The sequence below is a fragment of the Bradysia coprophila genome, unplaced genomic scaffold, assembly GCF_014529535.1.
Source record: "Bradysia coprophila strain Holo2 unplaced genomic scaffold, BU_Bcop_v1 contig_94, whole genome shotgun sequence".
Lineage (NCBI taxonomy): Eukaryota > Metazoa > Arthropoda > Insecta > Diptera > Sciaridae > Bradysia > Bradysia coprophila.
The window spans coordinates 4957230-4972868 of NW_023504022.1; the positions used below are offsets into that span (position 1 = coordinate 4957230).

Sequence of the window (15639 nt, forward strand, 5' to 3'; positions counted from 1 at the left end):
GAGCAGTGCCTCAAACTTCGTACTCTGAAGGCTGGACCTTTTTTCTCTCTCTCTTCTAAAACCGAAGATCAAGAGAACAAATTTTCAAAGCCCAATTGAAGACAAAATCGTCTTACATATTTTGTTGAAACTATAGCCAGAAAGCAGACCTCGAGAGCTCTCTAGAAACGTAAGGATTAGAACCTATTCTTCATACTTCTTATAACGCCCTCAGTATGTAAGGTCCTTTGCATGATTTAGGATAAAACAATCGTAAAACTGAAAGACTTATTTTCGGTCGATTTTTCACCTGGATGTCATAAGGGCAAATTTTTACGAAATGGAGAAAAATGTTGACATCACAGTGAAAAATCAATTGTACATGCTTTTGTTTTCCGTAGGGTCAAAAGTGGCTTATTACAACCATAGGGAAAACAAGGAAATTTACTTAGGGCTCTGAAATATGTAAAATTCATTTCAGAGCTTGGAATAAAAATGTGTGTTTATTTGCCTCGGCTTCGCCTCGTATCCATAAAGGTCACACGAAAACTCTACTTTTCATTTTTTTTATCACTTGTTATGCAAAAAACTATTACAAATGTCTTGGTCGAAAATGAGCTCAACTCAGTTGTACAATTCAAAAAGCCCAGATTTTGTGTGTTTATTGACCTCAGCGTTGCCTCATATCAACAAAATTCACACGAAAACTCTCTAGTTACGTAAATGACTGTTACGTGGGTTTTCCTTTCGTTTATTAAATTTAAACTGAGTCTCAGAGACCAGCTTTTCTGTTACATTTTCTTTATACTTACACCGTCGACTGCTACAGCTACCAATACTCTAGTACTTTAAATAGTGTGAACACGAGCGATATAATATGATTAAATGAAATAAGGAAAAACATCGGCAAAAACAGGTGAACCTGGTAAAAATTTGGCAAAATTAACGATTTAGAATTGAGCAAAAAAAATGGCCATTAAATTTCAATTCAACACTGATTCATTGGTGGGATCCATTAGATTCGAGGTTAACATGTGTAAAATGTAATAAATTTTGCTAAAATGATGTCGTTTCATAATAAGTACCAACAAAATTGTGTTCGTTTGAATTGTGTTGAAATGAATCAAATAAATATTGGAGCCAAAAAAAAAAGAAAATAAAAAAATTGAAATCGTCGGTGCTGCTAATAATTCTCACATATGTGTGATTAAAATCAACTGTGTGTGGATTAGGGTGCGCACTGAATTCATTGAACTGTAATGAAATTCAGTAAGTGCAAGGGGATTAAGATAATAAAAACAGATCACATAATCGAGTTAATAGTAACAATACGTTGATGTACAAGGCTTATTGTGATGAAAAGAGTGAACGTGCAATATGTCAATATATTTCTCATCAACTTTTTCAATGGTTCTGGACATTCGACACGAAAATAGTCGGATATTCCATAGACATTCATGTCCAATAATATCGCTAGAGACAATACGAAACCGAACTCCGCACAAAGCAATGCTATTTCAACAACAAAAACCGAATCAATTTACTCTAGTTCTCATCCTTATAACTTGATCCCATTCGGTTATTCAAACCAAAATCACAAAAAAATGAAATGTGCGCTAACAAATCTTATATACCCAGCGTTACTTATATCCACACATCCATCTATATTGTGTGTACTGTACGTACAGCAACACATGATACATCATGTCAAATTTCGATTGCCAATATCAATTACATTTTTTCACAATGGACATCGGTCACATGAGATGACATATACTCGTCGAAATGTGGAGACGAAAAGTGCACCGATAAAATTGCCATTATATACAATTGCAACGAGTTGGGCATGAGAAAAGAATTAATTTCTCGAGTATCCAGCGCTGTAGTTTGCCGTTTTTAACGTTTTGTGTGAATTGCATTTGATTTTTCTTTTAAATGTTAAGGAAACCGAATCCCTGGTTGCGGTTTGATGATTTCTGGTGTGATGTGATACCATTTGCTAGTCAAGTGCTATAGATTGATAGGTCACAGTCAGAAATATCAAACTTAAGTGACAAAGGCGTAAGTACGTTCTACTGAATGGGGGACTGAAGTTTTGACAAGTTATTTTTAATCGACGTAAAACATTATTTTAAACAACAAATTGTCTTACGGTATGTCTCTGAAATGCACTGATCTTTTTATAAGTTCGTCTAAACTTCGAAACGTACAACCGCCCGTAAGAAAATTACAAAATGGCGGCCCTATATTTCTGATTTTATAAGTTTTTAGAAATTCTTTTGATCAGAATTGTCGATACCCATGTAGTTGTTGGTGCAGAACATCTTACAAATACTTATTTTCATCGAGACTGGAAACGGCCTCAGGAACATTTTAGGCGTCTACCATAATTGGGCACTGTGCGGTTGAATGAATTTTAACTGATTATTTCGATGCACTTTTGATATTTTTGGATATTATTAGTCAGGTTGGAGCCCTGAACAAGGTTCCACAAAAATTTTTGATTTTCATCCGTACCGTCGGTGACAGTGGTGCATAGCCCATCCTGTCTACAGAGAGAGTGGTGGAAAACTGGTTATGGTTGCAATCGGTAGTGCAAGAAATTCTAATAACAATTGTACAAAAAAAATTTTACCATTAGTGCAAGGGAAGCTGGCAAAGACACGCTAAATTTGAAAAAACGTGATTTTCAAACAGTCATACAGGCGTGGATACATGAGGGATGAAGCTAATAAATAGTTCTCTCAGTAGAGCAACATCTCCTCTACCAATGACCAAAAAATTATTTTTGGAGACAGTCTACGCAGAGGCCGACAGTAGCTCAAAGTTTTTCCCTCATATTTGGTAAAATTTGCAAGTTTCAGAGGCACCTGAAACCCACTCTTTCAATTTTTTTGTTATTAAAATGGGTAATTCTGAAATGCTGGAAGTCTCAGCTGTCCATCGACACCACACTTACAATGACTCATGTTGCGTGAATAAGTGAAATTTGTCCTTCCACGACGAAATTTTGTGCTTGAATTGTAAAATCTTTGAAAACACCGCTGGGATGATTTGTTTGATTAACAAAGTTATAGAGACAACAGAAAAACCAAACAACATCGATATTTTGCTCTTCATATAGATATTTCAAATCATGCACAAAATTTCGTCGTGGAAGGACAAATTTCACTTATTCACGCAACATGTCGGCACTGTTGACATGAGTCATTGTAAGTGTGGTGTCGATGGACAGCTGAGATTTCCAGCATTTCAGAATTACCCATTTTAATAACAAAAAATTTGAAAGAGTAGGTTTCAGGTGCCTCTGAAACTTGCAAATTTTACTAAACATGAGGGAAAAACTTTGAGCTACTGTCGGCCTCTGCGTAGACTGTCTCCAAAAATCATTTTTTGGTAATTGGTAGAGGAGATGTTGCTCTACTGCGAGAACTATTTATTAGCTTCATCCCTCAAGTATCCACGCCTGTATGACTGTTTGAAAATCACGTTTTTTAAACTTTAGCGTGTCTTTGCCGGCTTCCCTTGCACTAATGGTAAAAAATTTTTGTACAATTGTTATTAGAATTTTAGGCACTACCGATTGCAACCATAACCAGTTTTGTACCACTCTCTCTGTCGACAGGATGGGCTATGCACCACTGTCACCGACGGTACGGATGAAAATCAAAAATTTTTGTGGAACCTTGTTCAGGGCTCCGAGCTGACTAATAATATCCAAAAATATCAAAAGTGCATCGAAATAATCAGTTAAAATTCATTCAACCGCACCGTGTGGGTCGATTTTGGGTCGTACTTTGTAAACAAAATTAATTTTCTTAAAAAAATTGTGCATTTTAGAGGCACACCGTAGAACCATTTTTTGCTTAGAATAACGTTCTGCGTTGAATTGGTCAAAATTTCAATCTCCCATTGCTAAGACTCTCTAGGATCGATTACTAGGTACGACATAGCACTGATTCTAGCATTAAAAATCGTAGGTCAAAAGTCCAACATTCGTGTACTTTAATCGTAGCCTGTGCATTTTGCATGCAAACTTCGTAACCTTAGAAATAAGTCAACATTGCATGATTCTACAAACAAAGAAAAACAGTGGTAATTTGACAGCGTCAAAACGAAGTAGTTTGCTAGAGAGAGTATTGCGAAAAAAGAATTTGCATCAAAGGATTGGATTAAACTCAGCATTAAATTGAACATAAAGTGAAAATGAAAATGTTGACCGATTTGAAAAACAAGTTTTCCGTCCGATGGCCCATTGAATATCGCTCGTAACGGAAGTGGAATAAAATCAAATGAAATTACATTTTTCAGCATTTACACGCCTATTTAAATGTGCATTGTTTTTATTTAACATTTTATGTCGAAATCGGTGTGTGCACCAGTATAGGCAGTATATAAATACGTATGCATGCGAAAGCGTATTCGATTTTATTCGATTTTCCGTTTTTCAAAGTCACACAACCGACAACAAAAAAATGTATCCATCGATTTGCATGTACAGCTACAGATATGATATACGTGCACAATGTGTATGCTATAATAATCAGTAATCGATTTGTGTTCGAAAAAAAATAAATAAACAAAAAAAAGAAACGGCTAAATATGTTGTGCGCTAATTTAAATTTAATATCTCCCAATAAAATCACATGGAGCTTAATCGCTGCCAAACGATCGCTCAACAATAAAGCCTCTGATTTTTGTTTTGTATTTTTTTTTTCGTTTTCATTTTAATTAAAAATAAATTTTTGAAAAAATTTTCTATTTTTATTTCGTAATTAATTCCAGGTCATGGTGGCGTCAATCAATTAGGCGGTGTGTTCGTAAATGGTCGACCGCTACCGGACGTCGTACGACAACGAATAGTCGAATTAGCTCATAATGGTGTTCGACCCTGTGATATATCGAGACAGTTACGGGTCAGTCATGGCTGTGTTTCAAAAATTTTATCAAGGTCAGTTAACGTTCGATTCAATAATTTTTTGGTCTGTTCGCTTTTCAATTGATATGCAAAACGGTGAGCGGACACATTCGGTTTTTCTTTATACCTTGAACTTATATGTTAATCAGTTTTCCTGGCTAATTTTCCTAGCACTTGGACTGAGTCTGATTTTATCATTATTAAAGAAATCAATCGAAACGGGAAATGGAAACGTGATGTGATTTAGTGCGTGACTGTATGGTTGTGGCTTGAAGAGTTATTCTTTAAACCTTGATTTCACTTGAACTTTATAGGGTAAACGGGTCAGTTACGGACCCACTTTATTTTAGTTACGAGCCACTGACATCATCTCTTTCAAACAAACATTTGTGTGACTGGATTTTCCCTGTCATAGTGGTCATAACTGACAGTGGGATCGTGACTAACCGGTTTACCCTATTGACTTTTCACCAATTTCAATAAAATTTGTATTAGACTGTGGAACATATTTTTGTCTATTTCTGTGGTTATCCATTAAGAATTCTAGTTGCAATATCCAAAACAGACAAAAAAATGATTCAATTGGCCATTCATACGCACATAGACAAAAATTGTATATTCGTTTTAACAACATGGCAGATTTTTCATGAATTTTCCATTTTCATTTCATTTCATTTTTTGTCATTATTATTCTGCATTGCATTTTGCCATACTTCATAGAAGCGTGTGCTCGTTGACTATCTATTTTAATGGAAGTTTCCCACCGGAAATGTGGGAAGTTTGATGTTTCCGAGTTATAAATTTGAAAAAAAAAATATTTAAAAGCCTTCGGGTGATGATATTTTTGTAATGGAAGGGTTAAGTACATTTTTGCAGTAAATTCGATTAGCTAAAAACGAATGGTGGCAATACCGATTTCAATTGCTAGCAATGTTCGATGGACTGGGCGATTTCATTTTTAATTGCAATGACGCAAATTGGGAAAATGTTTCCGATGCGAGACGTGTTTAACAAAAAAAATGCCGAGACACCGTAGCATTGCTTTTTCTGTCGTAATTAGTTTCATTGATACAGTGAAACATTAACAGCCTCATTACAAATCTTTACAAATGCCAACTACTCGAAGAAAAGTGGCTTAGTTAAATTGTGATTTAAGATGCCGGTGAAATTGGGAGATTTAACATCTTGAAGACCTTCAGTGGTAAATGCATAAAAAGATCAGCACTATCCATTCACCATTTTTTTCTCTCAAAGGTTCAAACTTAAAGCCAATTGAAAATTCATCACTTTTTGTGACTCGGCTTCTGTGATCTTAGACGCGTGTGTTTGTGGGCAGAGATTCCACCCTGACGTTGCAAATTTTTAACACGAAAACTATTTCAAGTCAATTTTATTGTTGCTACATTTCGATAATCAATAAACCTTTCACCGATATACGAACTATACATTTTCAATTAAACTCTACTTAACATGGTGGTGGTGGTGCCGGCGTGACTGGAGGTGCAGGACGCGACACATCAACTTCTCCATCGGCACAGTCATCATTTGATGGTGGTGGTGTCACTACTATATCAACGGGCACATATGGTAGTCCAAGCTTACACTCCTCACAGTCAGCGTACGGTTGATTGTTACGGATTGTGTTGGCGAGTGACAAAGTTATTATTGCCAATAGTATGGTCACTGTGCGGAAATGGAACTTATTGAATTGGTCGGAAAAAATACAAAATTATTGAAAGAAAAAACCTTTTAACATTGAAAATGCCATCGCGATTGTAGGGTGAAGAAGGTGTACTGAAGAGTATATGAATTCGAATGCTGAAAGACATTCAATTTATACCAAAAAATTTTCGGCGGATTTTGTGCGATTGCTATCTTGCTCGGCTGATAAAATGACCGCCGTGCCGAAAACATGAAGCGCGGAAAGTAATTAACATAAGAATTACTGGAAACGATTGCGATTAGTTTCTGTAATCCACAATTTTAACGAAAGTAATTTGTTTTTGTGTACAATTATCGCCGATCAAAGCAGTAATCGTACATGCGTTATCTACGTAATTATGGCGAGTAAAGTAAATTTATAAGGTCAAGTGCGCTCTTTGGTGCAAAATTAATAAAATTGATAGCAAATTGTTGGTCTACATATCGGAATCGTTACGTTTTTCGATGCATAATTTTCGTCAGCTTTACCCATTGATATCACACTAAAATGCGTACCATCGAGTCGGTAATAGGGTGATGAAATTGCGGATGAAAGTCATATTGAAGACCATCCTATTTTACGAATATATTTCGGATTTCATCCGTTTATACCCAGAAATGGCGATAAAGTACTTCCACACCAGGCATCCGAAAAACTACTTCCTGTGAAGAAGCTTTTGCATTGAATTCCACCAGTAAAAATGGCACAAAAGCCATATTTTCCAACACCTTCTGCATTTCCGCAGTAGACTAAATTCTATTTTCACCATCCACTTCATTTTGCGGATTTTCCTCTTTCATTGTAAATAGTTTTCACATACGTCAGGACGTACATTCTATGCATGTAAGTGGAAATGGCTTCAGCAATTATAAATCCTCAAGGTTTAAAACAATTTTCGCATTGAAAATAATGACTGCTGTAGTGTGTAGAATTGTGCATCATTTTGGAACAACGGGGGATTGTTTTCGGAGAGGAGTTGCCGAAACAATTTTGTATTCGTTTAAAATGGTACAATAATACAATTGCCAGTGTTTGGTAGATGTTGGATTATGTATGGCATGCTACCAGGCGATTTGTTTTATTTGTTGTTGGGTTTTAATTGGGTATACAATGCGAGGAGGAGATGTGACGACGTAATTTATTTAGACAGTTAGCGGTGTGTGTTACACTAATTTCTGTCTTTCAAGAGAGTGAATGAAAAAGTAGCAGGTGGCTCCTGAAGTCAAGTATTCCTGAAGAAAAATAATTTCAACTTACCATCCAGTGGTTTCATGCCATTCATACCAACGTTCCTCATTTCGCATTCATTTCCGTTCGGAAAACAAGCAAAACTTTACAAAAAATCGGGACCACCGCATACCCACACAGACATTCGCTGTTATGCGATGACCACCGCAAACTCCGGTTATTTGATTTGTTGCACAAAGAGAAATGGCTGAAAATGATATTAAAGCCAACTGCTCTGCATGCTGGTAGCTAGTTAATTTGCATTGCGGCCTTTTGTACAAGTGCGAATTGTACAGCGAATCGCCACAGTGCAAATATTAATTTACATTTTGAAACCGAAAACACACGTACTCCATCCATATACCATACCCAACTGCATTTGTTCACTTGTCAAAATTCTGTAAGTGTTCCCATCGTGTTTGTGCTTTTCGCACTGGATGCATGCGGGATAAATGATGATGGGTTTTGTGCTTTGAAGCACAGAATCAACATATTGTACCACTAATTGTGGTAATTCGAAGCGGTTTTTCGCAAATTCATTGGATTGAATTGTATAGGCGAATTCGCTTGATTTTTCGGTTGACTTTTTGTTGTGCCTTCCAGCGGACTAAATCTACAAGTTCCTCTCTAATTGAAACAATTATTAAAAACCGTGAAGAAAAAAAGCTTTAAAGTTCAGACAACTTTCACCGTTTCAATTGAAACAACAATTTATCATGGGGCCGTTGTGCGAACAATAGATTTATTTTCCGAAACCATGCTACCTCTACCTCGACCATACAAATCCCAAACACTAAATTTATCCGTAAATCCGTAGAGGTATAATTGTTGAATTTATTGTATACAGTTATCGACTTAATTGTCTTTGGGCTGGCGTAAATTTCACGTTAAATTCGGCTAATTAAAAAACCTGTGCCCATCTGATCCCCAAACGCAAAAGGTTTGACCAAAAGGTAAATCCGCAAATTGATTTTTCTTCCATTACGAATCAGCGCAGCATTTTTTTACATCTCGTATCGCTCAACCAACGACAACTGATTTAACTACTTTTAATCTCTGTTACAGATACTATGAGACTGGAAGCTTTAAAGCTGGCGTAATAGGTGGCTCAAAACCAAAAGTAGCAACACCACCTGTAGTTGATGCCATCGCCAATTATAAACGTGAAAATCCAACGATGTTTGCCTGGGAGATACGTGACAGATTACTGGCTGAAGGAATATGCTCACAAGATAATGTACCTAGCGTTTCATCAATAAATAGGTACGTGAACTATTTGCCACTTTTTACCAAATTAGTGTAAGTTAGTAGACGAGACAAGCATTTCACCAGAAGAAATATTACCACGTCGAATCTAGTACTTCATTTGCTCGAAGTATTTTCTTGTTCTTGAAGCAAAATATTTGACTTCGTCGGTTTTAGCATACATTTCGCTGTATAAGACCAAGTAAGACTGACTACTCCGTATAGCTTATATCATTTTCGTTGACTGTCGATAACTCATGACCCAAATGTTTCCATTTCAAAAAGTATCCGTCTGCATACCCAACATATGACTACCTATATCCCATTCTGCCAGATTTAAATGTCACATTGTATTATGTTAAATCCTTGTCAATAATCAAATGGCAAAACAACTTCAGCTACCCATAGATGAAATGAATAAGGGTGCGCTCGACCTTTTGAAGTATACGAAGAAAAAAAAAAGGAATTCGTTCTCTCCAATCATATAATATGCACGCTGTTGTTTAGTATGTGTGTTACAACGTCGATAAGTCCACTTTTCAGTAAAGTACATCTCCGATGGGATTTGAATAGAATTCGAAGAGAAATAAATTTTTCCTCTTTTACATTTTGTTATACGTTTAAATCACAAAGTAACTCTGAATCCGAGAGGCACACAATGTGATATGTGCAATTTAATTGTACAATTTAAAATGTGTTTGCAATGGTCGTGTTTGTCTATACACTAGTCTTTCGTATACAACTCACATTATTGTAGTGACAATACACAACATGGTATAATCGTCATCATCCCTTCGCAAACATCGCAAACTGCACAATTTTCTGTGTGTTTATTCAAAGGGATTGGTTTAATGTCAACATAATAAAACGATTTTCAATTTATTTTATTTTTTGGATGAGCCACCAGACACGTTGTTCAACATGCAATATTCGTTTTAATGAACTGGTGTCTTGGGACTCGTGAGCATAATGTAATGATATTAAGTGACATTTTCGATAAATTTGAACAGATTCGCATGTTCTTATGCATTTAATATTGTAAGAGGTGTAACGGGCGAGTCGTTTGTCACTAGATGGATAAGGTCAGAAGGCATGATTTCGAATTTCATGGACCTTTCGCTACAAAATTCGTTGAATCACTACCCTCGCATTTGAATCTGAGAACCATATGGGCAGAAACTAATTTAAATTGTAAACAGTTTGGCAGCGAGATTCAGTAGCATTGACGAGATTAATCTTTTAGAAACGGTAAGCGCATCTTGCCATATCACGATTAAATCTGCCGCTTCGTTTGTTTGATGTATCCACTCGAATTTCATTTCAAATCTTTTACTTCATTTGTTTGTACAATTCACTGTATAATACCACGTTTTGTGGAGTTTATCTCTTATTATTGTCTTTGCTGTCGATGACAAATGATTAGTCGCCTGTGAAGGGTACTCAATTCGTTCAATAACCACGGAGGGATTCTTCTGATAAACAGAAGACCGAAATCGGACGCATTTTCTATTGGAATTTTTTATATGTGCCCCAGTAAGGTATTCGACCCCAAAACCCAAAACCACTTTCAAAAAAATTCTTCGAAGCTTGTGTGGCTGGTGAAAAGTGATCAAAAACCGAAAACTTGCACTTTTCTCACAAAAATTTCTCCAGTTACACGAGCCGTACATGGTCGTGTGGGGTGTCATTAGAAAGGTAATTGCATGTACTTTCAGGGCAATTATGGTCTTATAGGGGTTTGGAAGCATCTACGACGAATTATGAGAAGTTGAAATGTTTAAGTGCTTATATTGAATCGCAGATACAACCAAACTTCCTTAAGCTCTACTTTCCCTGAAAGGACATGCAATTACCTTTCTAATGACACCTTACACGACCATGTACGTTTCGTGTACCTCGACAAATTTCTGTAAGAAAAGTATAAGTTTTCAGTCTTTTTTCGGTTGAAAATTTCAACTGTACATATCTCAGTGTGGATGAATTTTAAACCCAATAAGACCCTATTTGCCCCGGAAGTACATGTAATTACCTTTCTAATGACACCCCACACGACCCTGTACGGCTCGTGTAATTGGAGAAATTTTCGTAAGAAAAGTGCAAGTTTTCGGTTTTTGATCACCTCACACTAGCCACACAAACTTCGAAGAATTTTTTTTTAAAGTGGTTTTGGGTTCTGGGGTCGAATACCTTACTGGGCACATATAAAAAATTCCAATAGAAAATGCGTCCGATTTTGGTCTTCTGTTTTTTCAGAAGAATCCCTCCACGTTTAAAGGTCATCCTAAAAACGTAAAAGCTAACAAAGTTACACTGAGATTAAATACAGATGGAGGTACTGAAATTTAGACATGAATTTGTTTCAGCTGTTTCTCAGCTGGTCCAAACATATACAGCTGATTTTTTTTATAAAAATAATTTTGACAGTTCAGTTTTGCCTGAGGGGGCTAATATTTGAAATTTAGCTTCTCCTAAAAAAATGCTCGTACAATTTTTGAGTACTGCAATGTGTTTTGAACTGTCAAAATTATTTTTATAAAAAAATTCAGCTGTACGTACATGTGACTATTTCCTCCGTATAAAGACGTCTGAGCAGTTTCGTTTGTAAAACTGAGCCAGCTGAAAAACACCTGAAATCAAATTCATGTCTAAATTTCAGTGACATCAACTGTAAGGAATTATCACGTTTTTGTTTTTATCAGATCCTACATACTTTCAGACCCAAAGATTCTAACCGCTGTGACATTTTAGGAATTGTTCAAAATGTTCAGTCGAATTTTTGTTGCACGACTAATTTCCTGGGACAAAATACCAAAACCCCCATTCTACATCAAGGTTGTCCAAATTTGTCGATTTAAATCAAAAACGTGTCACAGAATTTGAGATAGAATTCCGTTAGTATAAGGGACTTCAGTCGAATTAAACAATTGATGCAAATCTTTGGTCGAAAAGAAACCAAAGACCTAAAAGAGTACGCATATCCTTATGCAGCACTTTAAAAAAATCAATCGTTATGTGTTTTCGCCACCCTAAGTCACATAATAAGTACTGTATTCCATTACAATAATGTATTCTTTTCCGGCAGGGATCGCACTCAAGATTTTTTATTTATTTATTTCCCACTTTTGTCCCTTGCAGAGAGTAATGTAATTTAAACATTTTCAATAAGAAAGTAAATTAAATAGATATTACAACAATAACCTTTAAATTGTTCGACTTTATTATAATGCACACAAAAAAAGGAGAGAAAGGAAAAATATAAATAAAATAACTGCACTTACCCTGCTGTGCTGGCATGAAAAGGGGATGATCAGTCAGGAATATATAAATTGAAGTTATATGAAAGAACGTATGCATTGAATGGCGTAATGCACATGGTACAGGAGGAAGGTAAAAATTTATTTCAATGCAGGAAATGTTACATCGTGTTGTTAGAGTCCCTAAGTGAGCACCCAAACAGAAATCGAATGTTTTATACTCCAAAAAACCCGTTGCAAATAATTGAATTGTAATCTGATAATTCGTGGATGCGTCGACACATTGACCATGATTCGAAAGAAGCCTTTCCTGCAGAAATTGTAATTTAAGTTTAATGGTCTGGACAATATCTATGTCAAAAACGGGAACAGCCAAACAGTTCAATTGAAACTTAGAAACCAATCCACTCAAATATACGGAGAGGCGACATGACATTTCTACACGGTCTATCGTCAGAAAAGATAATATCGTTTTCATGCTTCGGGGCCGAAAATGAGGGCAATTTTTCGAATTTTCTCGGGTTTCCGGCCCTTTGCATGAAAACTCACATGTGCACCTGTTTGGGACGGTTGATTTAAGGCACTTTCGCTTGTAGACCTCACTTCGTTCGGCCTACAATCCGCGAAATTGCCTAAAATCAATCGTCCAAAACAGGTACACAAATGACTATTGTGTACCTGTTTTGGACGATTGAAACAGGTGCACATGTGAGTTTTCATGCAGAGGGCCGGAAACCCGAGAAAATTCGAAAAATTGCCCTCATTTTCGGCCCCGAAGCATGAAAAGTAAATGACAGCAACAACATGTGTTCCGTCTGGTGTCGTTGTGATCACTGTGATTGTTGTGATAGAAAAGGACGTTGCCAATAATTTATAAATTTTTCTTTTACCCTTCGGCCACGGGCTGCAAACTTCGCACACGGTTGAATTTTTTTACTTTCGTCCCTTGTGATCCAAACAACCATTTTTGAACGATAATATCGTTTTTTGAACGATAATATCGTTTTTTGAACGATAATATCGTCTGAAAAACGATATTATTCGTTCGTACATTTTTGAACCCATCGTCCAAAAAGGGAAATTTTTAAATATTGTCCAAACGATATTGACCGTGCAGAAGAGTCCCGCCACCAAATATACTAGTGTACAACCCATCAAATCTTGAATCGAAAAATCCCCCAGTTTCAATGTAACAACTTCCACCCACTGACTCGACAGGGCTTTCCAAAACAATTCTCATTTTCCATCCAACATATGTTCTGATCTGCAATTATTGATAATAAATGAACAAAAATCCCTCAATTCCCCTATTGTGTTGTACCGTTCCCAGTTGTACCATTCATCTCAATCCTTTTAAATGCACATCCCAATAATCGCATGTTAGTAGATTTACAATCAAAATAATAAACTCGATCCTCAGCAACGATGAATGTGAAAACATAAAAACAAAGAACATTTCTCCATGTATTCAGGCCCGTAGAGCCAGTAATGCAATGTATAGTCGCTTTATCGGGCACAGCACAGCAAAAATTTTTGAGTGTTTTTGTACATGGGGGAGAAATCCTATCCGAACAAGATGTAATGTAGCAATATCCCTGAGAGAAAATGTCGAAAAATCGGTATTTGCATTGGGGGTTAGGGTGTGATTGTAACATTTAATTTAATTGTTTTTTAAACAAACTGGTGTCAGATTGCTATTGTTTGGGACGAAGAGAAATGGAGAAATTGCCTAAACTGAATTAATAATAATAATTGAATCGAACGAAAGAGTTAATAAATAGAAGGGTGGAATGTAGTGCTCGTTCAACTTGTTGTAGTGTTTCCAGGAATAATTTCATGGATGCAAAAACATTGACGCTTGTCGGCCCGAAAATCTGATATCTCAATACATGTTACCTTCGTCAAAGTCGGTCAGAATTGTTAATTAGAGAAAAAATGAATTAAAAGAAAGAAAAAATTGGATTTACAACAAAAACCGTACGATAATCAATGTAAAACCTTAAAAATTGAAAATTAATTTTATGTAGGTTGTTTACTGCAGACATAATTGCCATAGTTTTTATGATTAAAGCAAAACAAAAAAAAGTATTTTTTTTCTTTAATTCATTCACTCAAGCTGCATAAAGCCTACAAAACAAGACAACGAATAAATTGTTAATGTTTTGCACAAAATGAGTGAAATTGTTCAGTGTTCGCGGTTATAAATAATTTTGAAATTAAAACGGTTATAGCGTTATGCTTTCTTACTTTGCAGACGTACACAGCCAATTTATCTATCTTCACACTGCTCGTTTTTTTCTGCGCTTTATTATTATATAAAATGTACCAAAGTGTGTTCGTGTTGTATACGGTAATACAGCCAAGGTAATAGATGATTTGAATTTGCTTAAGCGCTTGAACATTCGAAATATTTGGTCTTGCACATTGGAAATATGCGCATATGATCGATGAATTATATCGAAATCATAACTGTTTGCAAAATGTTCTTAGTTTTGTTGAATAAGCATACCTTCTGAATACTCTCCACATGCGATGTATTATGCGAGTGTAGTTTGCATTCGGTTCGCTATATTTGCAAGAAGTGTTTAAAATTGGCATCTTGATATTTTTGTGCACTTTTTGTTTGTCTCGAAAATAGTAGAACATTTTCTGTTAGAGTACGTGTAATGGATGATTTTTTGATGGAGCACCACCACATTAAGTGGGAAATGATTGTCGATTTTTTGAGCATTGAAAGTTTATAGACGTGAGCTATTAAATTGCCAAACATTCTGCAGTCATAAAACTTCTATGTTTGGGTGGGAGGCGTTGAAAGCACAATAACATCGTGAACGAGAACTTTTTGGAATCGTCAAAATCTAGTGAATTACTAGTAGTGAGACATACAATTGATTGATGACCAGGAATGAAGACGATTCTTGGGGACGGGAAACAATTGGTTTCTCTCCACTTTCGTTAATAATTTGGAACGTGAAGAAGCTCGTGACTCAGTAACTCTACTCTTTTATCAGAAAATATCAATTTTTGAAGTTTTTGTTACTAAATAATTTCGCGAAGCAAAGGTGGTCAGGTCAAGCTTTCATTCTGACCTATAAAAACTTGGCTTTTTCAATACAAATTTATAGTCAAAAAATTTCGTCCAGAGGTTTTCACGCAGACAAAATTTGGATCTTCTAACTTCACTGAGTTTAGAACTTGAGTAAGAAAGAGTATCCACGAGTTGTCCTCTAGTCCGGGGTACTCATTTCATTACGGAATCCCGTTTTCTAGTTCAAAGTCAGAGTCACACGTCAACAACGCCGTAATTTCACTTG

General features: G+C 36.0%; 1 protein-coding gene across 11 annotated transcripts in view; it reads left to right on the top strand.

Annotated features, from left to right (window-relative positions):
- Positions 1–15639, top strand: part of LOC119085060 (paired box protein Pax-5) — a 77660-nt gene that overhangs the window by 46428 nt on the left and 15593 nt on the right. For all 11 annotated transcript variants that reach the window (XM_037195291.1, XM_037195294.1, XM_037195299.1 and 8 more), the window contains 2 exons: positions 4765–4930; positions 8892–9089. In XM_037195291.1, the coding sequence (XP_037051186.1) occupies positions 4765–4930; positions 8892–9089 (364 nt within the window). The remainder of the gene's footprint in view (positions 1–4764; positions 4931–8891; positions 9090–15639) is intronic.